Source organism: Manacus candei, unplaced genomic scaffold (genome assembly GCF_025592945.1).
Source record: "Manacus candei isolate 608988 ecotype Guabito, Panama unplaced genomic scaffold, ASM2559294v1 h1tg000063l, whole genome shotgun sequence".
In the NCBI taxonomy this organism is placed as follows: Eukaryota; Metazoa; Chordata; class Aves; order Passeriformes; family Pipridae; genus Manacus; species Manacus candei.
This window is the reverse complement of record NW_026138111.1, coordinates 526,808-542,055: the sequence shown is the minus strand read 5'-3', so window position 1 is coordinate 542,055 and position 15,248 is coordinate 526,808. Positions and strand designations below refer to the sequence as shown.

General features: G+C 38.1%; 1 protein-coding gene across 10 annotated transcripts in view; it reads right to left on the bottom strand.

The window, feature by feature from the left end:
• MAGI2 (membrane associated guanylate kinase, WW and PDZ domain containing 2) overlaps positions 1 to 15,248 on the bottom strand; it is a 390,999-nt gene that overhangs the window by 152,164 nt on the left and 223,587 nt on the right. For all 10 annotated transcript variants that reach the window (XM_051805040.1, XM_051805039.1, XM_051805043.1 and 7 more), the window contains one exon: positions 5,018 to 5,075. In XM_051805040.1, the coding sequence (XP_051661000.1) occupies positions 5,018 to 5,075 (58 nt within the window). The remainder of the gene's footprint in view (positions 1 to 5,017; positions 5,076 to 15,248) is intronic.

The window sequence follows — 15,248 nt, the reverse complement described above, 5'->3', positions numbered from 1 at the left end:
ATTTAGTGGCCAGGGTTAATGCAATGAAAAGACTTCCAGTCATGTAAAAGAATATTTGATTTAATGAGACAAAGTAAATGTGATAACTCCAAAAGTTGCTACTTTGTTCACACGGCTGTAAGTCATTCAAGTGGCTGCTAACTTACTTTTGTACTCTAAAATTTTAATTAATAGTTTTCTTGTAAATTTTAGCCTACGCTGCAGACAGAAAAAGTCCCTTTCATTTCTTTCCTTCGTCAAACAGGCTGTTTAAGATGGTGGGCTTTCCTTTCCTAGACTTTTGCTTGTCATTTCTATTAATTGTCAGGGTCTTCTGCATCTCAGTCTATTGCAAACCTAGAAGCTTATGATGGAAGGGAGACAAACTTTCCTAGGTAAAAATAAAGAAAGACAAGACTTACATACAATAAATAAGGTAATCCTGAACTACTAATATAAGCATGAAAAAAGTACATTTCATGCTACCACCTATCATGTGATGTATTTCCATATTGTAAAGGAAATACTACTTTTACCATTACACAAGACAGTGATAACTATCACATGAAATACTACACAAAGTTCTAACCACCATGATCAAATAAAATGAATTTATAGGAAAGGTTGTATTTACAGGAAGACCAGTGAAAGAGAGTCTTCTATGACAGAAGATCAAAGAAGTTTTAGCTTTTTATTCAAGTAGAATTAATTCTGATATATAAATGCATTCTATGAATATATTTGGAAGTAAATACTAGAATATATTAAAGATGTCAGGATTTCAGACTTGAAATCTGTAGTCTTCTTACAAGGAGAAATGGGAAGTTACTGAACAGCTCCCAGTAAGAGATACTGGGTACAATTTCTAGCTTGTTTTATGTTAGCATTTGATAACGTTAAAACCATGGTTGCTACAGCATAGGGATCATATCTTCTTTAGAGGCTTTAAAGTGTCCTGGCCTGTTCTTCACCTGCCCTCCAGAAGAGCATGGGTTTCCCATGGCTTTTGTGCCACATTCTGCAGATGTAATGAGTACCTAAGATCAGACTCCAGATCTTCACTTAGGACCTTGAACTATGCTTAGTGTCATGTTATAATTGCAGGGCACATCTCAGTGCTGCAGGAGGGCTCTCACAGACCTAAGTTCCAATTTATATGTGGTTCTGTGATATAAAAAAAGATGGGATTTTAGCAAATATATAATGTGCCCACGGCTCTTGGAACAATAGTTACTGTGGCACTGATATCACAGCTAGAATTGGTTTTCTACTGCCTATCAACAGTTTCTAGGTAGAGTTTAAGTTGTAGTTTGGTCCATTTACACAGAAATGTCTTTGATAACAGCTATCTTGAAAGTGACACTTTGTCCTATCAGATCAGATAGGAAGACTAACAGAGATACTTGAAACACCTCAAGTTGTTGGTGCAATCTTAATAATTTTTAGCTTCAATTTATTCCCATATTTTTACAGTTTTTTTGGTAGTGTACAGTTTCAAAAGCACAATGTGAAATTCAAAAAACTGCACTAAATATTGTGTCAAAGAGGAGTTAAAGAAAAGAAAATTATTCTGATAATCAGTCATTTTTATGTCAGTAATAATGGATTATGCTCCCAGACTGATGATACATGAAACATGTCCCTTTTATGCAATTTTAAGTGCTATAAAGCTTCATAGATTAATCAGAAAAATAACTCCTGATGAGTTTACCTGAGAAATAAGTTATTAAGCTAAGTAGTTCTCTTGAAAGGATATTCTAGCCTTTCATCTAACTACTTGAACATCATACAAAATAGATATTACTAACCTATGCCTTAATAAGACAAGCCAAATGTGAGTTTTAGAGATGGTTACAAATAAGTGCTTTTGTGGTTAAAACAGATTTTGGATAGTAGTCAAAAATTTATTACTCAGTGCTCATAGTATCTAATTCAGCGAACAATTCTAACTTCAATTTTCTTCCCTTACTTTATATAATGCATATTAAATCTGACAGCCTAATCCAAAGACTAATCCAGCTAATTTCTCCTAGTGCCATTGTGGCTGTACAGGAGGATCATGCAGCCTTTTGTTTGCTTTCTAGTCCTGGGAACCCTGAATTTCCCTCTGCAGACAAGAAGGGGTAGCTGGTACTGGTGTCTTCTGTTAGCTCACCATATCTTAACTGGGGACAAACCCTCAGAGGTAGGATTTACTTTTGGGCTGCATTTACTTGTGATGTCAAAATACTATCTCTGTGTTATGAGAAGGTACTATTAGCACCAGCCAGCCTATAAGACATCTCATGAGTCACTGGGGCCAGACTAAGTTGTTTTTGTGATGGAGGTTCACATTAGATGTCCTTAACTGAAACACATCCTTAGGAGATTTATGGGCAATAGTCCCTAGTTTGCAGACTTTAATTGATGGCCAAGGTGCTGAGCCCTGACAAAATGGTAGCAGGTCTAAGCATGTGCACCAGCAGAAGGAGTTTAATCTATCTCCTTTTCTTACCTGCTTTAATGTATGGGGTTTTTTTGGTAGTTTGTGACTATAGCTTTTGGAATTTTCTATAACCCAACAAAGTAATTAGAAGGATCAAGATGCCTAAAAGATGGACATTCTAATGCATAACTTGTTAGTCCCTAACTCCACTTTACATCACATTTTCCAGTTAATAATACTTTATAATGACAAAAAGACCTGAAATAACCTTTTCTATTTGAGTAGTAACACAGCATTTTCAGAAACTGAAAGTCAAGGAGGTATATTTTTCCAGAATAACTACCTGTATGGCTAATTTAGCTGTTCAATTAAGCAGCCCATGTCTGGAAATTGAGCTCTGTGTTGTAGTTAATCATCCTTAAAGAGAGAAACAATCTTTTGGCAATTAGAATACTGAAAGACCCAGTGCATTCTAATAACTACTTTCTCTCCATAGCCCTGCATAGCTAAGTGCTGCTCGTTCTTAGTTTATAAATTAGGACCAGTGTGCATGAACATTAACAAACCTATAGCAAACACTTCTCATCTATGTCAAATGTCTACACCTTACAAATGAAGTCTGGATCTGCATAATAAGGCAAATTGAAATTATAATAAGGTCTCACACCTATATTCATGCATAATTAAGAGAGGAAGTTATAATGGAGAGCCTTTTTCTTAACAGAATTTGCAAATATGTTGTGATTAGTCTTTATTAACTTTACTAGCAAGAGGTGTTCCTTTCTTTACTTAGTTTTGTTGGGGTTTTTTTAGCTTTGCCTCTGGCCTCAGAATATTTGAGCTGAGCATGGCTGCTTCTCGTAAGGCGAAACGGAGTCTGTCTCATTGCTCATCCTTACAAACTTCCCATGGGATACAAGAATCAGTGAGCAGAGTACAAGCCTTTCCTTCACTGACAGTTTTGTAGGCCTGCATGTAAACTTGGACTGGACTTGAATGTGTGGAAGTTTGTAATCTTGCTTTTCATGATTTACCCTGTTTTACAACATAATTAAGAGAATTTATTGTAATCTGATTTTATCTAGTTAAAAATCAACTCATCTGTTGAATATTGGTAATAAAAAAGGTGTGACTGTTACATTTTAGCAGGAAAAATGGAAAGCAATCTCTGTTTCAAACTTATTGAGCTCAGACAGCAATTTAAAGTGCAGCTATGTTTTACTGTCTATAAAACTCCATTTGAATTTAGCGCGGCTGCAGTTTTAATGCCATTCCATGAACATCTATTCCACTTCTAAAAACCTCTGAGACTGCAATAGGTTTGATGTATCTATCCACAAATCTTATCTGTGGTAGGATTAAATAATTTGGCACTAACAGCCCTAAAGTGGGTAATTGCATGGTAACATCTGGGCCTGGTGCCTTATGTCTGTTTACCTGTGGTTGGACATGAAATGGAAATAAACACTTGCTCCTGACTCTGCAGTGAAGTGTGAGCCTCCCCAGTGCCAGAATGCCTTGGGCCATGCTGACAACCAAGTGGGGTCTCAGTAAGTGATTAATGGACAGAAATCACACAACACCTGTTACTGACCAAAATACACTAAACCCACTGGGACAGAAGACTTACTTACACCCAGCAGCTGCATAATTGCACATGCAGAAATCTTCAGGAAGCTAAGTACAAAGAGATATGAGAACTCCAGCCCTCACCCACTTTGGGACATCATAAAATAACTTGGGCAGAACAAGAGGGAGTAATTTAATGGTATTACTTATCTTTTTGCTTGAATCTGGACTGACTAAGCTGATTTGGGCTGACCAGTCGGAGCAGGTATCACAATTCTGAATCTAGAGTCACTTTACATGAATCTCATTCACTGTGTTAAGGTAAAAAGCAGAGAAATTAATCTCTCAGATTTACTTATTCTATGCATGAACTGGCCAGGTTCTACCGTTACCTCAAACAAAAGCTTTCTGTTGCCCTTTGCACAGAGGAACTAGATTTTTTTCTTGTTTCATGACTAAAATAAAATCTGAAAAAAAATGAAAGCAAGGATTGTGCAATGAAAATAGAATTTATATTCTCTTCTTTTCAGCTGCACTTTTAAATACAAAATAAAACACAATATCCCTAAAATTTTGTATGCAGCATATAAATAACCTGTCTTCTGCTACAAACAGTATAAACACCTGATTTGCAGCAAGGAAGGACTACCCAGAAATGGATCTTAACTGAGCTAAAATGATTATGCTTTGCTCCATTTATTGATTAACAAGGTTTCTGCCTCACTGGATATCCAAAGCTCACATAGAAAATGCAACATTTCTTTAATGAATATGATCTTTGTACAAGTATCAGCTGGAATGGTACCATGAAACCAGACCCTGGAGAAAGAAAATGACTGAATGCCTGAGTCACTGATTTGAGACACATTGAATGTATTTGGACACATTAACTGCACTGAAGACTGAGAATTCCTGGTATACCCTTAGTTTAATATGTCAAGTAATTGTACCCATTCCTTGCCAGGTTAAGCATTGCAGAGGATACCACCATTGCAGAGGTTATAACATATTAATAGCAACTTAATATTGAACTTGGGAACTTACTCAACATAATAAGTGCCATAAATGGGATCATCAATTTTCTCCCAGCCATATGGAAGCTCTGAAAAACAAAGAGTTATCTCTCTCAGTAAATACAGTACAGAATGCTAAGATTTCTAATAAAAAAATTGTGGATCTTTGCTGGGTATTGAGGGAAATAACTTGATAGAGGAATTAGATACAGTGACCAAAGCAAATGCCAAATCTTGAACACACCCCATGGCAGCCACAAGTAGTAGTATCTTGAAAATTGGTATGCAAACACAGATATAAGTCTCTAGAACAGCACATTTTAGTTGAGCTCCTTTATTGTTCAAGCAGTTGTGCCAGCCAACAACTGTAGCACATCTTGTGTGACATCACTCCCAGAGAAAGTGAGGGCATTCAATTTTCCCAAATACCTACACCCACAAAAAATACTTTGCTTTTTGAGATTTTTTCCTAGGAATACTGGAAAAGTTGGTCTAGAAGGAACTAAAAGAGTTTTCCTCCAGCCATGTAAATACAGTAAGTATACTGAAATGTTCCCGAGAAGTTGGTAATATTCATCTTACTGTGACGGCAATTCCACAGCCTCCAAAGGCATCCTGTTCCAAAGCTTAGTTATATATCAGGGACATAGGAGTACATAGCAGTACATGGAAGTACAAACCAAAATAAGATATAGTGTCCTCTGGACATAAAGCTAACTATGTTTTGCAGAAACAGAGATCCCTAAAACATTCTGGTATGAACGACTAAAGCTTAAGCACTAATGTAATGATCCTGAAAATTAATCTGTGTTCATGCATAAGCAAACTGTCACATATATATTTATGTACATCCATACATATTATATTATCACTCACACTGAATGCTTAAACCATTATTATACTGCCAACAGAACTTCATCTTGTGTTTAAAAGGTACCAGACAGATGTAACAAGTATCTCAGTTGACATGAACAGAATAAAAACCTCAGTACCAGATGTGATGATTCTGTTGGAGGAGACTCACAAAAGGATGTGTATTCCCACCACGCACAGGTATTGATTTCTGTGCAGTTGAAGACTATGGCACAATGTATGGTAAATGGTATTGAGATTCTCTAAGAAAATTTGGTTCTGGAATTCTCTATCTCAGATTTTTTTTTTCTTTTTATACTCAGTTGCACTTTTAAAGTAACTGTTTGGAGACAATGACTACTGAACTAGACAGAACAGAACTGATGTAGATCATACTGAACAGTCATTAAACTGGTCATAAGGAAGTACTTCTGGATGACTTGAACATTTTTTCTTTACACTGACAATGTGAATAGACAATTATTGACATGCTCAAAGAGGCAAATGGGAAAGCAAAGACTGACTGACAAAAGGGAGATTAAAGAGTTAAAAGACAATGTCAATCTCTGCTTGTTACTTCTTCCTTAAATGCATTTGTAATAGCTGATCCTTTCTAGAGTGAACCTGCTTGGACTGCTGTGGTATTCATGCCGCATTGCCCTCAGAGGATGCTTCTGGACCCTATTCCAATCCTGCAATGAAGGATTTAACCTTCTGCCAGAGACTGGCAGATGAGGAACTCCACCTCTCTATGTCCACGTCTCTCTTGTACTGAGAGCTCTGGGAGCCAGCACTCCAGCTGTGTCTCACCAGTGCTGAGTAGAGGATCATTTCCCTTGATCTGCTGGTCCTTCTCTGCCAACTGCAGCCCAGGAGGCTGCAGTCCTGCTTTGATGCAGGGGCATGTCACTGGCTTATTGTCAAGACACTAAGCACTAGAAAGCCCTAGTGATGCTCTTCCCAGATCTGGTCAGAACTTGAGTAAAAACTATAGGTGTTCGACCGTACAATGGTTCCCACAAAGCCCTGTATATCTTGGGACAAGACTGTGTAATATAAACCATAAATATTCAAAAATAAAGAACTTGATGCTCAAATCCTGTATTGCCCCTGCAGTAAGTTTCATTGCCAATGCATGCATGATAAATAAGGTAAAAATCTGCTACCAAAAATCATGTTTTAACCAAACCCTATAATATAGGATGAATATAAAGTAACAATTTAAATACTATCAGTACATTTTATTTTCATGTAACCTTTATTTTCATGTAACCTAATTAACTTAATGTTGCTTTCATATGCCCATCTAATGTTATGTTTCCTTAGAGAGAAGTGAGGCAAGTATTGGTAAAACCTGTACATAAAAATACACACAAACAAAGATGTACTCCCCCACACACGTGTGCATAGACCCCTCTCCCAAAATGTATTAGTAGCTGTAGTTTTTTCCAATTATGAAATAAAAAACCCCATGTTTTGCCCAAATTTTAAAGTAGGTATTTTTCTGTAAATATATACACTTTAAAGTATATAGATGCAGATGAGATATTTTATTTTACATATTTATGAAAATCTGAAATAACTTGAGGATTCACTATTAACCTATTGGCCTATTTTTTCCTAAAGTAATACGTAAATGTTTTATAAACTGGCACAACTATTGAGAAGGCAAAAGAAAAATCCCATTTTCTAGTGTAAAAGCCTGTAAAAATTTAATGACTTGGACAAATTACAGAGGACCCGCTTCTGTGATTCTGTGATTGAACCACTGATTATGTAGCATCATAGATAGTCATGGGTTTAGGAGAAAAATAAGATCACCTTCATGTACCGTAATAAACCCCATGTAAGGCTATGCTCTAATTTTATTTTTCCATTTATGATGCAGTCTATAAGCAATGTTTAATTAAAATTCTGTGTTGACCAGTAAAACAGAATTGCTAGAGCACAAACCCCAGGCTGCTACCTGTCAAGCACGGAAGATAAGGTTAGTGGAGTGTAGTTTACTACAGAGGTTCTATAAGAAGAATATTCTGCTACATTAGCTTTCAGGAGCACTGTGATTATTTTTCATTATATTAAATAGTGGCATCTATTCCATTTTTTACTATTGAAGTGAAAGATTACAGGACAGAAACACTTTAGTGCTTCATAAAACAGGAAGCTAAGCGTTTGCCATATTAGGGATGAGGGCATTACAGTTTCCCTTTTTGATTTCACTGTGCCCAGGGATGATCATTAGGGATGCAAGTGAATAGTAAACATTTGTAAAAGAGAATTGTTATAAAACACTAGTGAAGGAGATTACTGATGGCCACCACGATTTAAACTGGGAAGGGAGCTATATCTTACAGCTGATACTCATTTTGTAGCACCACTAAGCTCGTTCATGTACAATTTTTGCAAGTACCGGTTTCATGAATACTGTGATATAATATGAAGTCTTCATCTTCATGAGTTCAACACTTCTACCATTCATGTATTTCAAGTCTGTTGACTCCTAGAGGCTTTCTCCATTCAGAAGGAAAAAAATTAAAAATCTACCTTCCCCAATCTTCAATAACTGTACTAGGTCCTCCTATCATCTAGTGCAGGGCCTGTTCAGGAATATTTACAATAAATATTTACAAATAATTTGTAAATATTTACAAAAGCACCATTTAAAAATCAGTAATAGTTTTTGCAGTGGTTGCAATGCTGACACCACGACTGGATGTAAAGGTGCTAGATAATCTGTATAGTATGTTTATATCCTCCAGTTTTCACATTTCATGCTTTATTCCTTAGTAGAAAAGCAGCATCCAGCCAAAGCCAAGCAATAATAATAAAAAAAAAAAAGACCGAAGAGGTTCTGCTTATACTAAGACACTTTTCTCAGTAACCATCTGGGTAAGCTTTTAATTCAGAAGGAGCTGCACTTCTAAAAGTTAAATCCCCAATGGTAATGAAAGCCTTCGTATTTTCAAGGAAAGAAAGAAAGGAAAGACAGGAAGGAAAAAAAGGGAGAAAAGAAAGAAAGGGAGAAAAAAAGAAAGAAAGGAAGAGAAAAAAAGAAAACAAAAGAAAGAAAGAAAGAAAAGGAAAGACTAATATGAGGTCACTTTAATAATCAATTGTAGTGCCTTCTCATCACAGACTGCTTATGCTAATGGCCCAGATGCTCTTATTCTGCCTTCTGAAAGCTGTTGCATTTCAGAATGATTTTTGATGGTGCCACTTAACATTCTCTGGGGACAGAGGAAGGAGTACATTTTGGATCTCAATGTGCCAAGATGAAAAAGCACATTACCAAGCCCAAAGATTAATTTTTCTGAAGTTTATCGTGTACTAACTGTGTTAAAGGGAGTCATAAAAACCTCTCAAGGTTTCAGAACAACAGCCAGCATTGTGTCCCTACCTGATTGACAGGCTGGAAAGAAAGATTAGAGCATATTTTTTGACTCAGCTGCAATCAAAATATTTGTATAGTACAAAAGAATATAGCATGAGAGAGAAAAAAAAAATATAATGCCTACTGTTACTTAAAATGTTATCAGTAAGGATGTGGAAGTTGTGGAAGTCAGCATGAGTTTGGTTCACTTGCCTTGTTAACACCCAGGCACAGGCGAGAAATCCTTTTCTAACGTGTATATTAGACTTTTCAGAAAAATACTATCTTTTCACTCAACAGCCTGTGTTTGTTTTATCTCTTGCTTTCTCCCTTATCTTTTCTGTCTCCCTGTTTCAAACTCAGCTTTGCCTTTTCAAGTCAGTTACCTACTACAGAGGGTACCAAAAGAGCTGGGTTAAAAGTTACAAAACACCATGCAGCTCCATAATACAATGCAGTGTCACACTCTTCCAGTTTCTCTAGGAGATACAGTCTTTGCAAATATTTATCTGTAGGTCTAAACTGGTGTTCCTCACTACACAGCTTACACAAAAAAACACATTGCCTGTAATACCTGAGGCATAGCACACAGATTCTCAGGGAGTGGAGGCTGCTCCTGGCATGCTGTGCTGCTCCCTCAGGAGCTGAAGGTTGGAGATGTCTGGTTTGAATACTTCTATTAGTGCATGCCTATATTGCCCAGATGACACATGAAACACATTGTAGTTGTGCTGCGACTCCTGAACACTCTCATACAGGAAAAAGAGGATAACACTGCTCACTTAAAATCAGGACTTAACCTACTACCCACATACCTGTGTGAATTCTCTCAGGTCACCTATCTGCATACCATCTGGGAGCTCCAAAAACAGCACAAAAATCGACAGCTATATACTATGGTAACATTCTTTATACTACCTCAACAGGTTCTTCAACTCAGCCCTGTTTCAAATGTCACTGCCTGAGCTGGCAAATGCAGTTACTAACATGGAGTTCTCTATGCCAGCATACAAATCCAAAACTGTGAAAGAAAAAAATTAGATAAAAAAATTGGAAGTTTAGTTGTTCACTGCCTCAGTGAAAATAACTAAATAGGCAGGATGGACAATTCCACCTCAACAGCAAGAAACAAATTCACTATTCCTATCAGAGAAAACTTAGGGAATGTACCACCTCCAATCAAGCCATATAAGCTCTATTTCAATTAAACTCATGTTCTCCAACTGCCATTCTCATACCAGCAAATTTTAGAGTCATGACTGTTTATGTTCTGTTTGTAATCACAAAGCATTCATGCACAATTTATTCTCACAAATAAAATGTCATTATGCAAAATTTCTACTTACACAATGGAAACAAATGTCTAAGTAACACTCGCATCTGATAAATACATATTCTTCCTTCTGTGCAGCTTGTTCTGACATGCTACATCCTTAATTGTGCAGAATGTAGATTACTAAATATTACTATCGATTCAATAATATTTTTCCCAGCATTGCTACCAAGTGAAATATTGCCAGTAGTAGGGATATTTTTTTAACATTAGGTGTACTTGATCCCTCTGACATGCAGAACCGTGTAACTTCTAATCAAGATTTGCATTAATATAGTAAAAAATTATCAACTGAATGACTGGGTTTTAACTATCAAAAAAGAGTCCATAAAGGGCTTGTTAGCTATTAATTAAAATAAAAATAAAAAATACTAACAATAATAAGTGGGAAAATAACTTATACAATAACTTATATAATAACTTATCTAGATTACTGTAGGCAGTGTCTGAGATGTTTTCCTTCATAAAGGTTTAATAAGGAACTTAATTTTCAACAGTTTAGTGGGCAATAGCTGAAGCTGGTTAAGAGTACTCTCCATGAACCTTTCCAAGAGAAAGCTAAGAGTTTCTGTTAAAAGATTCCAAACAAAATACAAAATCTTGTTTTTCATGTGTTTATAAAGAATAGATTTAAGGAAAGCAGAAATACTGAAAAAATATTATTAAAACTTTAATTTTTTTTTCATTAAATCTTGTTATCCTTTTGTCTTGTTCTCTGTCTTTACTCCTTCATTATTTGTGCTGGGTACTTGGTTTGTATTACAGAACTTTTGGGGAGAAGGAAGCTTAAACCAGCTCCTTGTTGATTTCCCAGTTCCCACTAAAGAGACTGGCGCTTTGCTGGGGAAGGAGAGACCACTAGGAAAGGCTGAAAAATCTCACCTTTTAGCTACAAGTTCTTGCTCAAGAGACTGGATATGAATGCAGCCAGTCTCCCCTGGAAACAGCAGTGTGCCTTAGCTTCCAAGAATAGCTTGGGGTTATTTCTGAATTCTGTGTTAAATTACACATTATCTCATTTCTAATATAACAAGAGGTACATATAAACAGAGTCACTGCAACTCTTATCCTCACAGCTCACAACTTTAAACTACCTAATGTGGGCCCTGTTAGGAATTAAGTCACTTCAGGATGAAGCTTTGTGCAGAATGTGAACTTTTTGTAGAAGCCCAACACATGCCCTGGTGGCTGCACACCCACGTGCTGAGGAGCTGTGGCAGCACTGCTGGTTGGTTCAAAGTTCATACACGCACAGAAAAGGGACCATCACCAGCACATTCATTTTACCAGCAGAAAAGGAGCCCCGAGTACATCAACTGCATCCTGTGTTATCAATTTGTATTCTTGAAGTTCAACAGATTTGCTTTGTGCCACGTACAGCTCCACCATGGAAGATTCTGCCTTTGAAACTGATTTTATCAACACAGCTGTTTTATGCTATATTCTTTCGACTTTGAAAAAAAGCAGACTGAAAAGAACCACTCTTTTTGATCTTTTGTATGTTCAAATCTTTCAGTGCTTGTATCTCATTACTGACTGTATCAATTCAGCCTTGTTACAAACCAGTGTTTTCTATCTAATAAATGCCTGATCTCATGATGTTAGTCTTTTCTTCTATTTGCTTTTCAGTCTCTTCATTTATTTATACTATTTCCTTTGCTGTTAAATGTCTAACAGCATACCCTGTGAATTTATGGAGTCACTGAATTTACTGTTATAAAATCTAAAACCTTCTATTTGGCTACTGACCTAAAAAGACCCATATAAAAGTATGTAGCTGCTAACAGTGTAGGCTAGACCTTATGGGAGGCTGCTAGGTATTCTGTTACCAGTATCTCAAATTCATATATTTGCTTCAACAACTTTAGTTAGCTGTTCACCTCTTAACCTCTTGTATAAACAATAAAAAAAGTCCATTACCCTGTAACAAACCCAAATGACACCTTTCAATGCTATTTTCAGTGCCACACTTTACTAAGGGAGAAACAGGAATACCCTCAGCCTTTCCTCACAGGGCAAGTGCCCCTGCCTCTGCCCACCTCAGTGGCCCTCTGCTGAACTCACTCCTGTGTATCACTGGGGTCTGAATATTACAGATGCAGTCTAACAAGTCAGTTCCCAGCCTGTACTGTCGCAAGACTTTTTTCCTGCCCAGGTGTAGAACTCTGCATTTGTCCTTGTTGAATTTCACACAGTTTCTGCTGGCCCAGTCCTCCAGCCTGGTGAGGTCCCAGTGGCAACTCTGCCCTTGACCACATTGACTGGTCCCTGTGGGATCATCTGCAAAGCTGACTTTGTTGCCTCCCTCTGTACACTGAGATGTCAAATAGGACATATTCATCTATAAATCACTTCAGTACTCCTCTTCCATAGGCCATCAGGTGTAGCATGGCCCATTAGCCACCCCCCTCTGAGCCTCAACACCCAACTAGGTTTTACCTGCACAGTTTTCCATCCATCTGGATTTTTAATATCTTAAATGTGATACACAAAATATTGTGTCCTTGACTTGAGTAAGTCAAGGAAAATGTCATCCACTTCTTCTATTTCTTCCACATTTTAGCATAGCAAACAAGCTGGTCTGGCATGATTTGCACTGGGTAAATCCACACTAGCTGTTCTTAGTGCATTGGATATGGCTGGGATGGAGTTACCTTTCCCCACAGCAGTGGTTGTAGTGCTGTGCTTTGCACCAGGAGCTAGAAAGGTGTTGATAACACACCAATGTTTTGACTACTGCTGAGCTATGCCGGCATCCCAACTTTCCCATCTCAGCAGTTCGCTGGGTTTGGGCAAGATCTTGAGAAGAGGCATAGCCAGGACAGCTCACCCAAGCTGACAAAAGGGATATTCCATACCATATGATGTCTGCTCAGTAATAAAAGCTAAGAGAATGAGGAGAAGAAGAGCATTAATTATTTGTGACATTTGTCTTCCAGAGCAATCGCTGTGTGTGCTGAAGCCCTGCTTTCTGGGAAGTAGCTGGACATCACTTGCTGGTGGGAGGTAGAGAAAAAAGTCTTTTCCTTTGCTTCCACACGACCACTGCTTTTGCCTCTATCTTGACCTACAATTTTTTTCCCCATCTAATTTTCTCCCCTTCATCCAGCTGAAAAGGGAAGTGGTGGGCACCTAGTATCCAACTCACCACACTCAGTCACCACCCTCTCCTTGAGATGTCTAGGAATGTGTTCTCAGAGGACTCCACGTATCATCAATGACATTGTCAGGGTTTGATGCCTGCCAATGCTCTGAGTTCCTCTGCCACAGCATCTTGAACTTCACTATTTCATGGCCACTGTAACCAAAGCTGCCATTAATTATCACATCTCCTGTTAGTTGTCCTAGTTAGAGCACCCAGGACTAGTTCATCACTGTGTGGATGTAACCCAAACTGTGTATTCTACACCCTCCATGTAATTTCCCAGGAACTGCTAACAATAGACGACTTGCAGCAGCTGCCCAGAGCACACCTGACCCCTCAGGCTATAGTTATGGGTGATGTTAACCCCCCTTCTGGGAGTCATTAGCACTTCCACACCCAGCCTGAGGGGTCATGTCTGCTAACCTATCTCATGACTCACATCACCCATTGAGGAACTCTCCACCCTGGGGGAGGTACTGGGCATTCCCATTTGAACCTGAGTGTATATAATCTTGGGATCCTGGGACTTCTGGCCCCATTCATCAGATCCAGAGGAGGACCAGAACCTCAACGGGACTGCTACCACCACTTTTGACCAGACTGTGATCACCACCCTGAGACCAGCACTCTCACCAACAGGTTTTCCCTCTCCTTTTACTTTGGACTCAGGGGGACCATGTGGGGCTCAGCACAGGGGCCAACGAACACCACTCTGTTTGTGCCCCAGGGTGCTGGGTTATACATCTGGGTTTTCTGGGTTAAAACCAATTGTTTGTCCATATAATTGTATTTATTGTATTATTTTTATTAAATTGTAACTCTGACTTATAATCTCTTTTGAGTTGGGTTGATTTGTCTTGCCAGTTTACCTTTAAAACAGCACATTAGTTCATAACAGATCCAGCTGTGCATCAGTCCTCATTGGCTCATCTGGTACCTGTAACAAGAGCTTATTCCCCAAAACTGTCAGAAATCTTGTTGCCTGCTTGTCTTCTGCCTTGCTGCCTCTCTAGCAGATGTCAGAGAGTTTAAAGTCTCCCATGAAAGGCAGAATCTGTGATCAGAGACTTCCTTCACCCTGATCAGGGGATCTGTAACAACAACTCACCATGGCCTCCTTTACTGTCCTCTCCTCTGAGCCTGCCCCACAGACTCTCCATGAGCCAGCTGTCCCTCCCACTGGAGACCTCCATACAGCCAAGCTGTTCCTCTGCACAGAGGAAAACTAATTCCTTATCTCCTCTAACCATCTTTCCTGGTCAAACAGGTTATTTTGCCGTGTTTCTGAATGATTTTTTAAATAATAACACTGAGCTTTAATTAAAATTTCAATCAACATTAGAAAGCATTTGTTTCAAGACTACCTTTTTCTCACTGGGCCTTGGGAGTTCCAAGTCAATGTTTCAAAGTAAAGCACATAGAATAATGCTTTCTGTTTTTCTTTATTTTTTTTTCCTTCCTTGTTATTACACCAAATGGTAATTACTTGATTTTATTTGACAGGTCAGTGAGGTAAATGGAGAGACATATTATAAAAAGAGAGAGAAATACATAGCATTTGT